This window comes from Molossus molossus, unplaced genomic scaffold (genome assembly GCF_014108415.1).
Source record: "Molossus molossus isolate mMolMol1 unplaced genomic scaffold, mMolMol1.p scaffold_m16_p_6, whole genome shotgun sequence".
In the NCBI taxonomy this organism is placed as follows: domain Eukaryota; kingdom Metazoa; phylum Chordata; class Mammalia; order Chiroptera; family Molossidae; genus Molossus; species Molossus molossus.
Genome location: NW_023425399.1, coordinates 44,053,022 through 44,069,463, shown reverse-complemented (window position 1 = coordinate 44,069,463; position 16,442 = coordinate 44,053,022). Strand labels below are relative to the sequence as shown.

The 16,442-nt window shown below is 37.7% G+C and overlaps 1 protein-coding gene across 3 annotated transcripts in view; it reads right to left on the bottom strand.

The window, feature by feature from the left end:
- NAA20 (N-alpha-acetyltransferase 20, NatB catalytic subunit) overlaps positions 1–16,442 on the bottom strand; it is a 37,003-nt gene that overhangs the window by 20,147 nt on the left and 414 nt on the right. For 2 of the 3 annotated variants that reach the window (XM_036244353.1, XM_036244355.1), the window contains exons 2-4: positions 10,541–10,565; positions 7,167–7,257; positions 5,921–6,056 (exon numbers count right to left, since the gene is read on the bottom strand). In XM_036244353.1, coding sequence (XP_036100246.1) covers positions 5,921–6,056; positions 7,167–7,257; positions 10,541–10,565 — 252 coding nt within the window. Of the gene's footprint in view, positions 1–5,920; positions 6,057–7,166; positions 7,258–8,387; positions 8,472–10,540; positions 10,566–16,442 lie in introns of those variants that run through there. The other variant, XM_036244354.1, reaches the window with a different exon arrangement.

The following is a 16,442-nucleotide window of genomic DNA, read 5'->3' as shown; positions in this document are numbered from 1 at the left end:
TACCACAGTACCAAGGCTTGTTGCATCAGACTTTATTTTTAAAAATCTTCTGATATAATGGCATCTCAAGGTTATTAACTGGCATTATGGATTACTAACAAGGCTGAATATATTTTTGCTGGCTACTCAGATTTCTCGTCTGGAGTCCCTATTGGTCTCTCACAAATCTTTTTTTCTCCCCTAAGCTATAGTTCTCTATGTATTCTGGATCTTCAACATTGTATAAAGCAGCGGTTCTCAACCTGTGAGTCGTGACCCCTTTGGGGGTCAAACGACTCTTTCACAGGGGTCACCTAAGACATAACAGTAGCAAAATTACAGTTATTAAGTAGCAACTAAAATAATTTTTTGGTTGAGGATCACCACAACATGAGGAACTGTATTAAAGGGTCGCAGCATTAGGAAGGTTGAGAACCACTGGTATAAAGGATGTTACAAATCTTTTTCCCAATTTGCATTATTTTTTTCCAGTTTGTGCCTTGTCTTGTCATTATCTTCATGTATCTTTTGATGATCAAAGTTACTTTTTACTCTAATGAACTTGAGTATATGAACCTTTCCTTTATAGTTAGCATTTTTATGGCCTGTTTCAGTTCTTTTCTACCTTGAAGTCAGGGAAGCACACTCCTATATTAAACTAAAAGGGCTTTTTAATTTTGCTCTTCACATCTAAGTTTTTAATAAATCTGGAATTGATTTGTGTCTAGTAAAATAGTAATCTGGGGGGAAATTTCTGGGCATCCAACTGTACCACCACCTTTACTGAGAAGTGTATCCTTTCATCACTCAAAACAATTGCCTCCTCTGAGCTATGTAAAAATTCATGTATTCCTGGATCCATTTCTCAAATTCTGTTCCACTGCTCTAGACAACTACTCCAGCCCCAACACACAGTTTCACTCATTACAGCTTGATATAATGAAGGGGTAAATCCACCTATTTTGTTGTTCAGGAATATACTGTCTCTTTTAGGCTCTTACATTCCCCTATAAGTTTCAGAATCAACGTAAGTCCCACAAAAAATACTTGAGATTTTGACTGCAATTAGTCAAACCACAGTTCTTGACCATCTCCCATCTGGAACAATTCATTTGATTCTAGACCAAGTTGTTCACAGAAAAAATGTATGTGTCTTTGAACAAAACTTCATCAGCATGACCAAAGTAATTTCTCAGTCCACAAAGGACCGAATGCCAATCAGTTTACTGCTTAAATATCAGTTAACATCATAGGAAGGAGTGGTGCGGATACTTTTTTTGTTGTTTTTTGCTTTTGTTGCTGACAAAATGGGTGATTAGCACAATTTAAAACATAGAGGCCATAGAAAGTGCTAATATTGCTAAGGCTGTGAAGGAAACTGATCACAGGCAACTGAAGAGGTAGAAAACTGTTGATTTGGATAAAGGAAAAGCAGTTAGCCAGTAGCAGCATTTAGGAGGCAGTGATGTGAAAAATCTAAGTTGCTGCACACTGACTTCCTGAAAGATACCCCTGGAACGAGTGCTGAAAGTGATTCATTTAAGGCTAGTAGAGGGTGGTTCAATAAATTTAAGAATGTTTGTTTATAGATTAAACAGTACATTAGAAGTACCCTAGATAAGAAAAATTTAAATGGATTCATTTGGGGGGTCTGGAACAAATTAATTCAATTTACATTATTTCTAGTGGGAAAAAGTGATGTGGTTTTTAAACAAATTGCTTCTCAGAACAGCCTTCCGGAACAAATTAAGTTGGAGAATCGAGGCCCCACTGTACATTGGCTCTGTGAACCAATGACCAGTTTACTATATCAAATCCTCATGCCACTGTGGTAGTTTATCTCTCCATTTAGATAGGTCATCTTTAATGTCTCTCAAAGTTTTATAAACTTAAGAGGTCTTGCAACTTTTGTTAGATTTTACCTAAGGGCTAAATGCATTTTGATGTCATTTGCAAATGACATCTTTTTCTAAATTTTATCATTTGTATAGAAATGCAATTGAATTTTATACTAATTTTATACACAATAACTTTGCTTAACTTTCAGTCTAAATCAGCAATAGTCAACTGGTGTGCCGAAGCACAATGGTGTGCCACAAGAACTTTTAACATGCAATACCTGACTATTTAGTCAAGGGCATTGACCTTTTTTCCCCTAGCACTGTCAAATAAAAAAAAATGACAACAGCCCTGGCCAATTTGGCTCAGCGGTTAGAGCGTCAGCCCGCAGACCAGAGTCCCAGGTTCGGTTCCCATTAAGGGCACGTACCTCGGTGGCGGTTTGTCCTCGCCCCAGTAGAGGTCGTGTGGGTGGCAACCAGTCAATGTGTCTCTCTCACCTCAATGTTTCTCTCTCTCTTCCCCCATCTCTCCCTCCTGCTCTATTTAAAGATAAATGCAAAAATGTCCTTGGGTAAGGATAAAAAAAAAAAAAAATTACAACAGCCAAAACACAATAGCCATCAGATGTGAATGAATCAAAATTATACTTTTTTTGTGTGTGTGAGATGGGCAAACAATACATTTTTTGGTGTGCTGCAGACTTTTAATAATTAGTTTATGTGTGCCATGAGATGAAAAAGTTTGAAAATTGCTGGTCTAAACATTTACTTGTTGATTCTTGTGGGTTTTCTATCTGTACAATCTTATCTTTGCAAAGTAAGTTTGCTTCTTCTTAATCCTCTGTTTTATTTTTCTGATCTACTGGTACTGTCTAGTATTTCCAGGATATTACTGAAGAGGGACTGACTATAGGTATCTTCGTCTTGTCCTAGATTATAAAAGGAAAACATTTAATGTATCACCACCAATATTTACTACAGACTTTTTAGATACTCTTTTTTCAGTTTAAGGAAGTTTTCCCCTTCTACTTCCTAGTTTGCTAACAGTTTTTTTTTTATCAAGAATGAATACTGAATTTTATCAAAGTATTTTCTATATTTACTAAGATAGTAATTATTCTCCTTTAATCTACTACAGTGGTGGAATACATGTACAGATTTTCTAATGTTAAAACAACCTTCTCCAGATAAAGCATCCTCTTTATGAATTGCTGAATCCATTTCAGTAAGATTTTTCTGGGATTTCTGCATCGATAATGAGATTTCCTCTCTAATATTTCTTGTCAGTTTATTATCAAGGTTATCTCAGCCTTGAAAAAGTAATTTGAAGAATGTTCCCTCTTTGTGTAAAATTGAACTTATTTCTTAAATAGAATGGTAAAATTTTGCCAGAAAAGCCAGAGTTATCTATGTGGAAAGATTTCTGACGACTGATTGAACTTCTTTAAGTACGGGGTCAGCTCACAACTTTTTTTATACTGTTCCCAAGCTAAGAATGGTTTTTGTACAATTTTGAAGTGTTGTTTAAAACATAAGAGAGATTTTAGGTAGTCCACACAGCCTAAATATTTACTATCTGGCCCAGAAAAATCTATTGACCCCTGTTCTATACCCTTAATCAATTTCTGTCTGATTGTCCTATCAATTAGAAAGACGTATGTATGTTCAGATCTCCCATTATGGTGATGATTTGTCTATTTCTCTGTGTAGTTTTGCCAAGTGTTGCATTTTCACTTTGAATCTATATCACTGCGTACATAAAATTTTTTATTATCTTCCTGATGGATTAAATCTTTTCTCAATATGCATTGACTCTTTAAGCTGGTAATTACTGAACTATACTGTGACAATTGTTCGTTTAAGTATACCAACTGTTTTTTGGTTAGAATTTGCATAATTTAAAAACTTACTTTCAATCTTTCTGTATCTTTAATCTTTACACATATTTCCTGTAAACAGAATAGAGTTCTGACAGTCTCTTTTCTTTTTCAATTTTATTTTACTTTTCAATTCAATTTTATTTCATAACACAACATAGATCTTAATGAGTTGTAAATGTACAAGACATTATCACTGACTACAGGTACAATGCTGTACAGCAAAATCTAGAACTTACTCATCTTGCTTAACTAAAACTTTGTTTGCTGATTAGTATCTCCCTACTTCCCCCTGCTCCCAAGCCCCTGGCTACCACCATTCCACTCTTTGATTCTATGAATCTATTTTAGATATCTGCTGTAAGTGGGATCATGCAGTATTTATCTTTCTGTGACTGGTTTATTTCACTTAGCATAACATCCTCAAGTCTTTGTCTTTTTTTTTTTTTAATTTAATTTTTTCTTTATTGATTTTTAGAAAGGAAGGGAGAGAGAGAAACATCGATGAGAGAGAACATCAGTTGGCTGCCTCTGCATGCCCTGTACTGGGGATTGGGCCCACAACTTGGGCATGTGCCCTGATGGGGAATCAAACCAGTGACCTCTTAATACATGGGCCAAAGCTCAACTACTGAGCAACACCGGCAGGCTAAGTCTTTGTCTTTTAATTGGAGTCATTAGTCCATTAACACTTACTGTTGTAATTACCAAAAATATTTACATTCACAGCTACCATCTTATTTCATGCTTCTTATTTATTTTGTCACTTTCATTTCCTTTTCCTTTCTTCTTTTGAAGTGATTTCTATCATTCTATTTTTTTCTCTACGTGTTTATTTTGAAGTTATTACTGTTTCTATTTTTAACGTATACATTTAAAAATATATGTATATATATGAATGTATATATGTATGGGTGGATATAGGTATACACACACACCCATACAAATAAAGATCACTTAAATCTTATGTATTATTAAGGACTAGAATTGATTTCTTTTTCAGCTAACATTATTTCCTCTTTTCTGAAGGAGCCTGAGTTCCTCTTGCCACCAACTTGGCTAGCAGCATTTTCAAACCATGGTTATTTCTTTAAGACTTACCTTTATTAAGTCCATTAATTAAGTGTAAAGCCTCACGAGTGCTTCTCAGCAGCTATTCTCCTTCCTATATACTTCTCAGCATTTAAAGTACAGGGTAAAAATGGCAGCTTGACAACTGGTTAAACTTAATACACACATCTCTTATCTCTTCTAGAATGGGCTGGCATAAGGGGTCCTAGCTTTAATACTATATTGCTTTAATCTCACATAATAAGGGTGTTTAATATATACAACAGGTCTTTTTTAAAAAGCCATGTTGGCAGTTCCCAAAACTGCTCCAGGGTACCCGAAGGTACCCAAAACTCAGAGGTGCTGTAGGATATTTCAAATGTTTGGGGGAAACAGACAAACCTTTCATACCAGACAGTAGCAAACTACTAGTTTGATATAGTTCAAAAATACAACATTACATGATGTTACATTCCTTTTGATGACAATATCTTTTTGAAGCCAGGGTTCTGGCAGTTCCTATGATTCAAAATAAAATAAAATAAAGTACCACATGAAAATCAAGGTGAAACAGGATTGCAAGTGGTATGTTGATCCATTTCCAAGATTTGAGAAGTCACACAATACCCAACAGGTACACACATCTCATTAGTCAACAAATGCAATTATTTAACAATGAATTACAAATATTTTTCAACTTGTTTACTTTTTTTCTAAATAGCTACTAGGCTATTAGGCCACAAATACTTATTAATCAATTAGGGCATAACTGCTTATGACAAAACTATTTCCTTTTGGCCAAGGAGCTCTGTGAAAAAATTAAGATGCCAAGCGCAATATTAACAGAATTTGGGAATATCTCCCATAGTGCCAAGAACACTAAAATCCTTGAGGGCTAGTCTTTGATTCCATCAGTTACCCAGCTCATAAGCCTATGGTAAGTCACTTATTTTGCCTTAATTTTCTTCAACAGCAAAATAGGGACAATAATACCATTCTGAATGTGTGACAGAATTATTGTGATTACTGGAAGCTAAAAGTGAAATTCCTGTAAACTGGAATTCATGGTATTTATTCAGCCTGAAGGAGGAAAAAAAAGTCTTATAAATGTCACAAACAGAAAAATCAAATGGTTAGGGTTCATAAATTATTATTAGAAAAGCAGGAGCTTACCTTTCTGAAATCTCCTCTAATAACTCCATAAGTTTAGCAGCTAAACCAAGGCGTCGAAATTCTGGGGCAACAGACAGAGCTGTGACATGTCCATGCCATTCTTCCCTAGCAACTGAGCCTTCTGCTTTACCCATAACTGTCAACAAAGATTGCATTCATTAATAAACACACAGGCTTTTACATAAATATAGAATTAGTTTGATTTTTATTAATAAGGAAACAAATGATAAAGTTTTAATTTTTAAATGCTACTAAAAGTCATCTACCTAGTGGTTAATAGTGTTTTAAAAAAAATTATTTTTATTGACTTTCAGAAAGAGAGAGAAACATCAATGTAAGAATACAATCCTTAGGCTGCCTCTTGCACACTCCCAGATGGTGGTCAAGCCCAAAACCCAGGTATGTGCCCTGACTGTGAATAAAATCAGCAACCTTTCAGTGCACAGGATGACACTCAACCCACTGGCCAGGGCTTAACAGTCCTTTTATTTGAATTTCACTTGTAAATGTCATGCTAAATCTAGTTGTGGAATCGGAATTAGAACATTTATTTATTTATTTATTTATTTTATCCTTACCCAAGGACATTTTTCCATTTTTTGTACAGATAGAGTGGGAGGGAGAGAGAGGAAGAGAGAGAGAGGAAAACATCGAGTGGCTGCCACCCGCACGACCAACCAGGGCCGGGGACAAACTGCAACCGAAGTACTTGCCCTTAGCGGGAACCGAACCCGGGTCTCTCCGTACCGCAGGCCGATGCTCTAACCGCTGAGCCAAACCGGCCAGGGCTAGAACATTTTTTTAAAGAAATGATATACTAAAAACATAAATGATTTTGAATATAGAACCAAAATATATATTTTTAAAAATATCTACATCTCACATGGGTAAGCATGTGTGTGGGTACGTGTATATATACACATAACTGAGACGATCTACAGCTAAGTTTTTGTTAGTAATGCTACTCAATGAAGATGCTATAATCCTTTTATTATGTACCAAATAAATTATGTAGATATATATAGATTGAAAGATCCAAGAAGACTGAGACTATGTTTGTTTGGTTCACTGCTGTACTGCCTGAGTACAATGCTTAAAACACAGAAGGGATCAGTGAGTTGTATAATGGTTGAAAGGAAATAAAATTATAGACATCGTGAGTATACTTTATCAATTTAAATCAGTTTAAACCTATATTAATATCTTAACTACCTATCCAAAAAAGTATTAGTGGTATGATACTTACTATAACCCATTAACTCTCCACCAGGTGCCTCTGCAACGATGAAATACTCTGGCCAATGGGCGAGGTACTGTAAGTAAAAAGGAATCCCATACTAGTCTTGTTAAGGAATGTGAAAAATGATGGGCAGTAACCAGTTCTTCATAAAAGCGAAAGTTTAAGAAAGTTTCCTTTAAAAAGTACAGTTACTTTACCGCCAGCTCTATATATGCATGTTTTCTATAATCATATCATTATGTGAAATATTTAGGTTAGCACTAATTTTTACCAATTTACCCGAACATACCACCTCAAATGGAATGAAGACTGCACCATCTAACAGAAAGCAGAGAACCAGAACTCTAAAGTTGTTCTGCTTTCTGTCTCCCTTCTGATCACACTGTATCTAAAACTCTGCACAGCACTTATCCTCACCTGATATTCTTATTTATTTACAATCTGTCTCCCCTTAAGCACTTATCCTCACCTGATATTCTTATTTATTTACAATCTGTCTCCCCTTAAGACTATGAGTAATATCACTCTATCCCTGGTGCTTCACACATAAATGCTCAGTATGTTTATTTTCCCACAATTGCACTGGAAAATTAATTACTGGTTTCTACTTTAGCTTCAGCTATGAGACTGAAAGTAACTTTAAAATTAAGTACTTCCCAGTTGTCTTTTATTTGGTAAATCATGAACTAGTGTAAATTTGTACAGTTCATGTATATTGGTTGTGGCAAAGTTGGATAGATTTCTGTATTATTGGATGATAAATTTTTCTTCTCTCTATAATAAAGTTTTTTTATCTTGGAAAACAAAACAAAAACTAAGTACTTCCAGAAGCAACTTAACAATTGCTCAGTTTTCCTTTCCACTAATTCAAATTCTCCATTTCTAGTAATGCAATCGAAGCTGACTTAAGAGTGAATGCTCATTACTTAACTCTTCAACCCTGGTTTTTTTTTCTGATACATACTCATTCCTATATTTCTTCTTGGTATAAGCATGCTGATGCAGTTCTATGAAGGGACAGCATCAATCATACACTTAAAAAAAAAAAAAAGTTTCCTGCAAAACCCATAAATTCTTCAAACTCTCCTCTGAAGGACAAGCTTTATTTTCATTACTCTTCAAACATAACCCCTAATATGACAGGCTTAACACACACCACTGTCTTTTCTGAGGCGCCCACTCATCAACCACTAGGAGTTGGTAAGTTACTTTCAAATATGGCTTTACCTGGATTATGAGACTTTTACTGTAAATTTTACAGGTAACTGGCAGCATACCATATAAGTTGTGATTTGCATCCTAGTATTTTCCCTTATTATGCAGTGAAAATTTCTGTTGTTCAAAATTCTTCAAAATCCTTTTACTTTTTTTTTTTATCCTCAACCGAGGACATTTTTTGTTCAGATAAAGTAGGAGGGAGGGAGGGAGGGAGAGAGAAACATAGACGGGAAAGGGACACATCGAGTGGCTGCCACCTGCACGACCAACCAGGAGCAGTGACAAACTGCAACCGAGGTACGCGCCCTTAGCGGGAACCAAACCCAGGTCTCTCTGGACCGTAGGCCGCCGCTCTAACCGCTGAGCTAAACCAGCCAGGACTCTTTACTTTTAAAAAAAAACTTGGAAAGGTCTTTAGTAGGTCATACTTTTTAAAATATAAATGAAAACTTTAGATTTTTTTGCTTCTTCCACTCAACTATTTCTGATATGTAGCCCTGTTGTTGCCTCTACCTATAATTAATTTTTACTACTGTATAGTATTCCGTTGTGTGAAAAGACAATTTAAATATACTATCTCTTGACAGTGGACATCTGGGTTGTTTGCACATTTTCAAAAACTTTAAAATTGTTTATGTATATAGAATAATTTATTTAGCCATTTCCTCATTGTTGTGTATGAATGTTATCCCAAATTTTTAATAACTGCGATAAATATTTTTGTAATGGCATAAATGGTTAACAAGCATTTTTTGTAAAGGGCCAGGTAGTAAATATTCTAGGCTGTGGGGTCTATATGGTCTCTGATTACAACTACTCAAACTGTGAAGGTCATGGATACTCAATATAGCTGTGCCCCAACAAAACTATTTATAAAAACAGACAATGCTCAGTATAGCTGCATCCTAGTAAAACTTTATTTATACAAATAAGCAGTGTGCAAACTTGGCTTATGCACCTTAGTTTGCCACACCCTGACATAACTGCTTCTGTTGCCTGTTATTTTCTGCTCCTAGGATATGGAATTACTAAGAATTACTTTGCCAAGTGCTTTCCAAAAGAAACTGTTGCAGTTTATAGCATCACTAGCAATGTATGAGAATATTCCTGTAACCTCACCCTCATCAGCACTGAGTTTTATCATTTTTTTTTTTTTTCATTCTTGATAATTTGATAGGTAAAACATCACATCTCATTTTGGTTGTAATTCACATGTCTTCTGACTGATGAGACTGAGCTCCTAATATGTTCACTAGCCTCCTAGATGCCCTCTTTTATTAAAATATCAGCTAATATTACCCTCCTACCCTGCAATGGACGTGGATAACCCAGAAATCCAAGTTTGTATTTTAAGCCACTAAGAGTGAGAATTGTCAGTGCAACATAACCCAGAGTACCCTCACTTCATATGTCTGCCCATTTTTCTACTGGGAAACATCATAGACACTGCTAATTATTACCCCAAATCCTCTCTTCACTTTAATGACAAGCCCCAATTTAAAGCTAGGCGCATTCTGGGACTCTTACAGCTGGATAAATGTAGCATGAAGCAGGTGCTGGTCAGTGAGATACAGGAAACACTTTCACTTTCCCCCATGTTGATCCTCCTGCCAGGAATATGGATATGATGTCATTTGATCTGGCAGCCATGGGATAGGAAGGCCAAGGCCACCCTGGGAAGTGGTTTGAGTATAGAACCTGGTCACTGGTGACAACATGGAACCACCACCTGCCCTGGACTGCTCATCATTTCCAGACTTCATTCACAAGAGACAGAAATAACCCATTCTGCTGAACTCACTACTTTCTGTCATGTATAGCAATACTTACTACTGAGAGGGAAGCTGTACTGTTATAGATTTATGAGGTCATTATATTAGCAGCTTGTCAGGCAGGTTTAAGACAAATCTTTTTCCCAGTTGTTTTTTTAAATTGCTTTCATGTTGCTTATAATATTTCCTGAACTACAAGTTTTTTTTTGGTACGTGCCACTAGCGGGAACCAAACCCGGGACTCTCTGGCCCACAGGCCAAAGCTCCAACCACTGAGCCAAACCGGCCAGGGCTGAAGTACAAGTTTTAAAGTTTTTCAGTACTTGCCTATGTTTCCCTATTTTCCTCACTCTTAGTAAGCCTTCATTTAACTTTTTATAAAAAGGATACTGTTTCTGTAAGTGGATCCAAGTTACTGAAAGAAATAAGAAATGTCAACAGTAAGCAGTGTTTACAAACCAGTTTAAACAAGCCATTAAAACTAAAAATAATATGCACAAGGAAATAAAAACATGCTAAATCCACTTTAAAACCAACTTTAGGGCCCAGTCGGTGTTGCTTGGTGGTTGAGCGTCGACCCATGAACCAGGAGATCACTGGTTCGGTTCCCGGTCAGAGCACATGCCCAGGTCGTGGGCCTGATCCCCAGTGGGAGTCGTGCAGGAGGTGGCCAATCAATGTTCTCGCTCATGGATGTTTCTCTCTCTCCCTTCCTTTCTCTCTAATATCAATAAAGAAAAAACAACAACAACAACAAAACCACCTTAGTGCTAAAAAAGATGGTTTAAATGACCTAATGGCCATATTGCAAAATGATAGTTGCAAAAAAAATTTTTATTGTGGTAAGAACTTTTAAATATCTACTCTTAGCAACTTTTAAATACGTAATACAGTATTATTAATTATCCTATCCATTACATGCTCATGACTTAGTTATTTTATAACTGGAAGTTTTGTACCTTTTAACCCCCTTTAACCCATTTTGCATGAATAACTTTTTAAAAAATTTGTATGCAACCTCAAAAGAACCCAAATAGCCAAAGTAATCCCAAGAAAAATTAACAAAACTGGAGGCATCACACTCCCTGACTCCAAACTATAGTACAAAATTACAGTAATCAAAATAGTATGGTATTGGCAGAAAAACAGACACACAGACCAATGGAACAGAATTGAGAGCCCAGAAATAATTCACACATATATGGACAACTAATTTTTGACAAAGGAGCCAAGAATATACAATGGAAAAAGGAAATGGTGTTGGGAAAACTGGGCAGCCATATGCAAAAGAATGAAAATAGACTACTATCTTACACCATGCACAAAATTAACTGAAATGGATTCAAGATCTGAATTTAAGACCTGAAATAATAAAATACACAGAAGACACAGGCAATGGACATTGGTCTCAGAAGTGTTTTTTGTGAACTTGATCCCAAATGCAACTGAAATAAAGCAAAAATAAATTAATGACACTACATCAAACTAAAAACTTCTGCAAGCAAAAGAAACCAAAAGGCAACCAACCAAACAGGAGAAGATATAAAGAACTCATAAAACTCAACAACAAGAATCCAATTAAAAATGGGCAGGGGACCCAAACAGACACTTTCCCAAGGAAGACAGACATGTAACATCACTAGTTATTAGGGAAATGCAAATTAAAACCACAATGAGATTATCAACTAACACCTGTTACAATGGCTGTTATCAAATAAGACAAGAAATACGTGTTGGGAGGACGTAGAGAAAAAGAAACCCCTTGCCCTGGCCGGTTTGGCTCAGCGGTTAGAGCGTCGGCCTGCGGTCTGGAGAGACCCGGGTTCGGTTCCCGCTAAGGGCACGTACCTCGGTTGCAGTTTTTCCCCGGCCCTGGTTGGTCGTGCGGGTGGCAGCCACTCGATGTGTTCCTTTCGCATCGATGTTTCCCTCTCTCTCTGTTCCTCTCTCTCCCTCCCACTCTACCTGAACAAAAAATGGAAAAATGTCCTCGGGTGAGGATAAAAAAAAAAAAAAAAAAAAAAAGAAAAAGAAACCCTCATATACTGTAGATGGGAAGGTAAATTAGTACAGCTACTATAGAAAACAAAAGAATTCTTCAAAAAAACTAAGAATAGAACTACCATATGATCCAGCAATTCCTCTTCTGGGTATTTACCCAAAAACTATATAAATACTTATGCATTAAGATCTATGTGCCCCTATTTTCACTGCAGCATTATTTACAATAGCTAAGACATGGAAACAATCTAAGTGTCCACAGATGGATGACTGGAGAAAGATGATGTGGTATATATGTAAAACGGAATACTACTCAGCTTTAAATGAAATACTGACATTTGTGACAGCATTGATGAAATCTTGGGAGTGTTATGCTAAGTGAAATAAGTCCGATGGTCATAGATATAGACATTAGCATGGTGGTTACCAGAAAAGTGGGATGCAGGGGAGGGTGAAGTGGGTAAGGGGGACCAAATATATGTTAACAGAAGGAAACTAGACTGCGGGAGCATGCAATAGAATACAGGGGTGTTAAATGGTATACACCTGAAAGTTATATGTTATTAACCAATGTTAACCCAATACATTTAAATTTTTTTTAAAAAAAGTAAAATCAAGTTAAAATGAACATCAAAGCCTAAAAGTAGAAAAGAGGTCTTTTAGGTTGTAGAGACAGGCCCTCTCTTAGTGGAAAGGTGAATAGAAACACTGACCACTTTGGTTTTGCTGCTGTGTAGATAGACCCTTGTTATAAATAAGAATACTGCTTAAGAGAAAGGGAGATTAATACTAAGGCCTGTTATGGGCTGACACTGTGTTCAGCAATTTCTCTGAAAGAAAACAATAACCTTTTTCATTAAAAAACAAGCAATCAGGCCAGTTTGGCTCAGCGGTTGGAGCGTCGGCCTGCGGTACAGAGTGACCCGGGTTCGGTTCCCACTAAGGGCATGTACCTCGGTTGCAGTTTGTCCCCGGCCCTGGTTGGTCGTGCGGGTGGCAGCCACTCAATGTGTCCCTTTCACATCGATGTTTCTCTCTCTCTCTCTCTTCCTCTCTCTCCCTCCCGCTCTATCTGAACAAAAAATGGGAAAATGTCCTCGGGTGAGGATAAAAAAAAAAACAAGCAATCAGAAGACAGACATTTACTATCAATGCTTAGCCAATAGATATAATGATCAAATTACTAGAGTAGTAACTTTTTAAAAGGCTTTTGTTTTCTTACATTTTTCTATATGAACTTGCTATTATCATTAACAGAGAGAGAGAACTGTAAAGAAAGAAAGTGATGTTCAGTTGTGGTGTGTTACCTGAATGAGCAGTGTGAAGGCAAGGACAATCAGCCATACTCTAGGATGGTCTTGCTTTGGTGGGCATCCATTCTTCATGAATAAGTATATTGCCAAAGGCAAATTATTTCACCACATACTATAAACAATACATTTCCCCAGACCGCCCATAAAGTTGCGTGATATATTTAAAAAACAAACAAAAAAACTTTTTTTTTAATTTTAATGACAAGAATGGCACTATTTTAACAATTTTACAGATCTTTTTAATGTCTGGCCTAACTGAAGACAGCTGGATTCTCATATATGTCTGTTATACTTGCTGTAAAAACACACATCTGGAAAACTCCACTATGCACTTGAGAGAATGAGAGTGCAAAAGGCAAACAAAAAAAACCCCTTAGTATTATTATGAAAATAGCTCTGACCAGGAAGAGCCCCAAAACAATCTTGAGGATCTGGAGAATCACTTGCTCTAACATATTCTCTCCTCTTGCGTCAACTCTCCAACAGGCCATCCCCCTTCTGCATCTCAGCTGCTTCCTACTTCACAAAGAAAATACGACAGTTAGAGCATCGGCCTGCGGCCCATAGAGACCGGGGTTCAGTTCCCACTAAAGGCGCTTACCTCGGTTGCAGTTTGTCCCTGGCCCTGGTTGGGCTGTGCAGGTGGCAGCTACTCGATGTGTCCCTTTCACGTCGATGTTTCTCTCTCTCCCTCCCACTCTATCTACACAAAAAAATGGAAAAATGACCTTGGGTGAGGATAAAAAAAAAAAAAGAAAATACAACAATAAGAAAAAAGCTTCAGAATCCATCCATCCACCTACAGCATCTGCACTATCTACCTGTTCTCCTGTAATCATGCCTAGAGTTCTGGCAAGCAGACCCCACTCACCACCTTGCACTACCCTGAATCCTGCTCCTGCAATTTTCCACTCCCTAAGAAATGTACAAATGTACTTCACAATTAGGCATCAGCAGCTCTTGACATAGTTCCCTACTACCTCCACCTGAAACATTTTCCTTGCTCAGCTTCAAGACCCCACCATTAGATTTTCCTCCCACCTCAGTGGGCCACTAGGTCTTCACTCTAACATTTGATGCCTTAGGGCACCATCCCAGAGCCTAGTTTTCTTTTTATAAATCCTCACCAGAAGATATTTTTCTATTTATCTTCAGATAGAGTGAGAGGGAGAGAGAAACATCGATGTGAGAGGGACACATCAACTGGTTGCCTCCCGCAGGACCCCAACCAGGGCGAGAGACTAACAGCAACCGGGTACGTGCCCTTGACCCAAATCAAACCTGAAACTCACTGGTACGTGGGCTACTGCTCTAACCACTGAGCAAAACTGGCCAGGGCTACATGTATTTTCTTTTGTTTTCCCCTCTAAAATGTAAATTCCATAAAGATATATTTTTCCTGTTTTGTTCACTGGTACGGTTCCATTAATAGTTACACAAATAATTTTCTAAGAATAAAATATTTGTTAAATTAATTCTAATGTTTCTACATCCACTGCTTCTTTCAATTCTTGTTGCAACACCCTAATTCTGTGATTCTGAGTTCTCTACAGAAGTACCCTAATCAAAGTGAGAAATAGGGAAAAATGGGAAGGAAGAGGAATTCCTCTACTGGCATACTCTGAAGAGGCCATATTAAGCTGAATGATTCTTTGACATCTAATGTTTTATGTACATGTTCGTACTTACTTCTACTCATTTTCACATAAAACAGTATTGTCTCTTCCCAGATATTTAGTTAAAACTGATTCTCCAAGAGACTTTACCGTTTCTATCCTTGAAGCTTCATTGCTAACTGTCACCTCCCAGGCCTGCACCTCCTAAACCCAAGCCTTTGTTAAGTTGTCATCTTTGGGCCATTGTCAAGATCTCCTATATGGCTTACCTACCTGGTATACTTCCTCTACTCACTTCCTATTCCACATAGGTCTGTGTTGAAGAGCTTGGACTTCAGACCAGTGGTTCTCAAACAGTCGAGAATTTGCATTTCCAAATTGCTGTTGCCAATCTCCTCAGATTAGACTCCTTGTTTGACTCACTCTCACTGCAAGGCTCTAACATCTGGGATAATTCAGTTGAGCTCTCAGTATCTTCCTTAATTTGCTCATACATAAAATAGGGGTAATGAGACTACCTACTCAGAGAACTGTGAGAACTAAATGTTATTACAGTGCCAGCGCTGGGATCAGCAAAAGCTCAACACAAACTGTCTTAGTTATGCTGCTTCCAGGGAGTGACCAACAGAAAATTCTTCCAACAGGATCAATTGTAAACCCCTCAACAATGGAGCAAAAGTGGTTTCACCATTTTCTCTTTGGCTACTGAGATCCAGAAACCCACCACTACAGTCACACTTATCTCCAAGTTGTCTGGCCACACCTCAAGCTCTCTCACCTTAACACCCCCTTCCTTCTCCAGAACTTCCTTCCTCATCATTATCAACATTTTGTCCACCCTTCAAACATCGATGTGGGATTAGTGAGTGGATGAATGGGACTGGTAGAAAAATGAGTGGATGGATAGGCGATGGATAGATATGTGATGGAGCCAATATCGCAAAAGCTAAACTGTAGAATTCAGATACCACGCCTACAGGTGTTCGCGGTACAGCTGTCAACTCTTTAAATGTTCCTAACTTCAAAAATAATAAAAATGTTTTCTTTAGGGAAAAAAAAAAAATGGTAACTGTAAATCCCATATCCTGACAACTCGGACTGAAACAAACTGCAACAAATGGGCCTCCACCAGCACGCGGCCCCGCCCTGACTGCAGAGCAGAAAAAAGCTGTGCGGGCTGGGAGAGCCGCGCAGCAACCGAGGTACAAACCCAAAGCCGACCGCCGACTGCGAGAGGAAGCGCCGCGGGGCGCCACGGTCCACTCGACACTTCACTGCTGTGTAAGTGCACCGGCAGCACCAGGTGGGCTGCGACACACACTCGGCTACCAACTACTGTCCTCGCAACCACCTCTGCGGCCA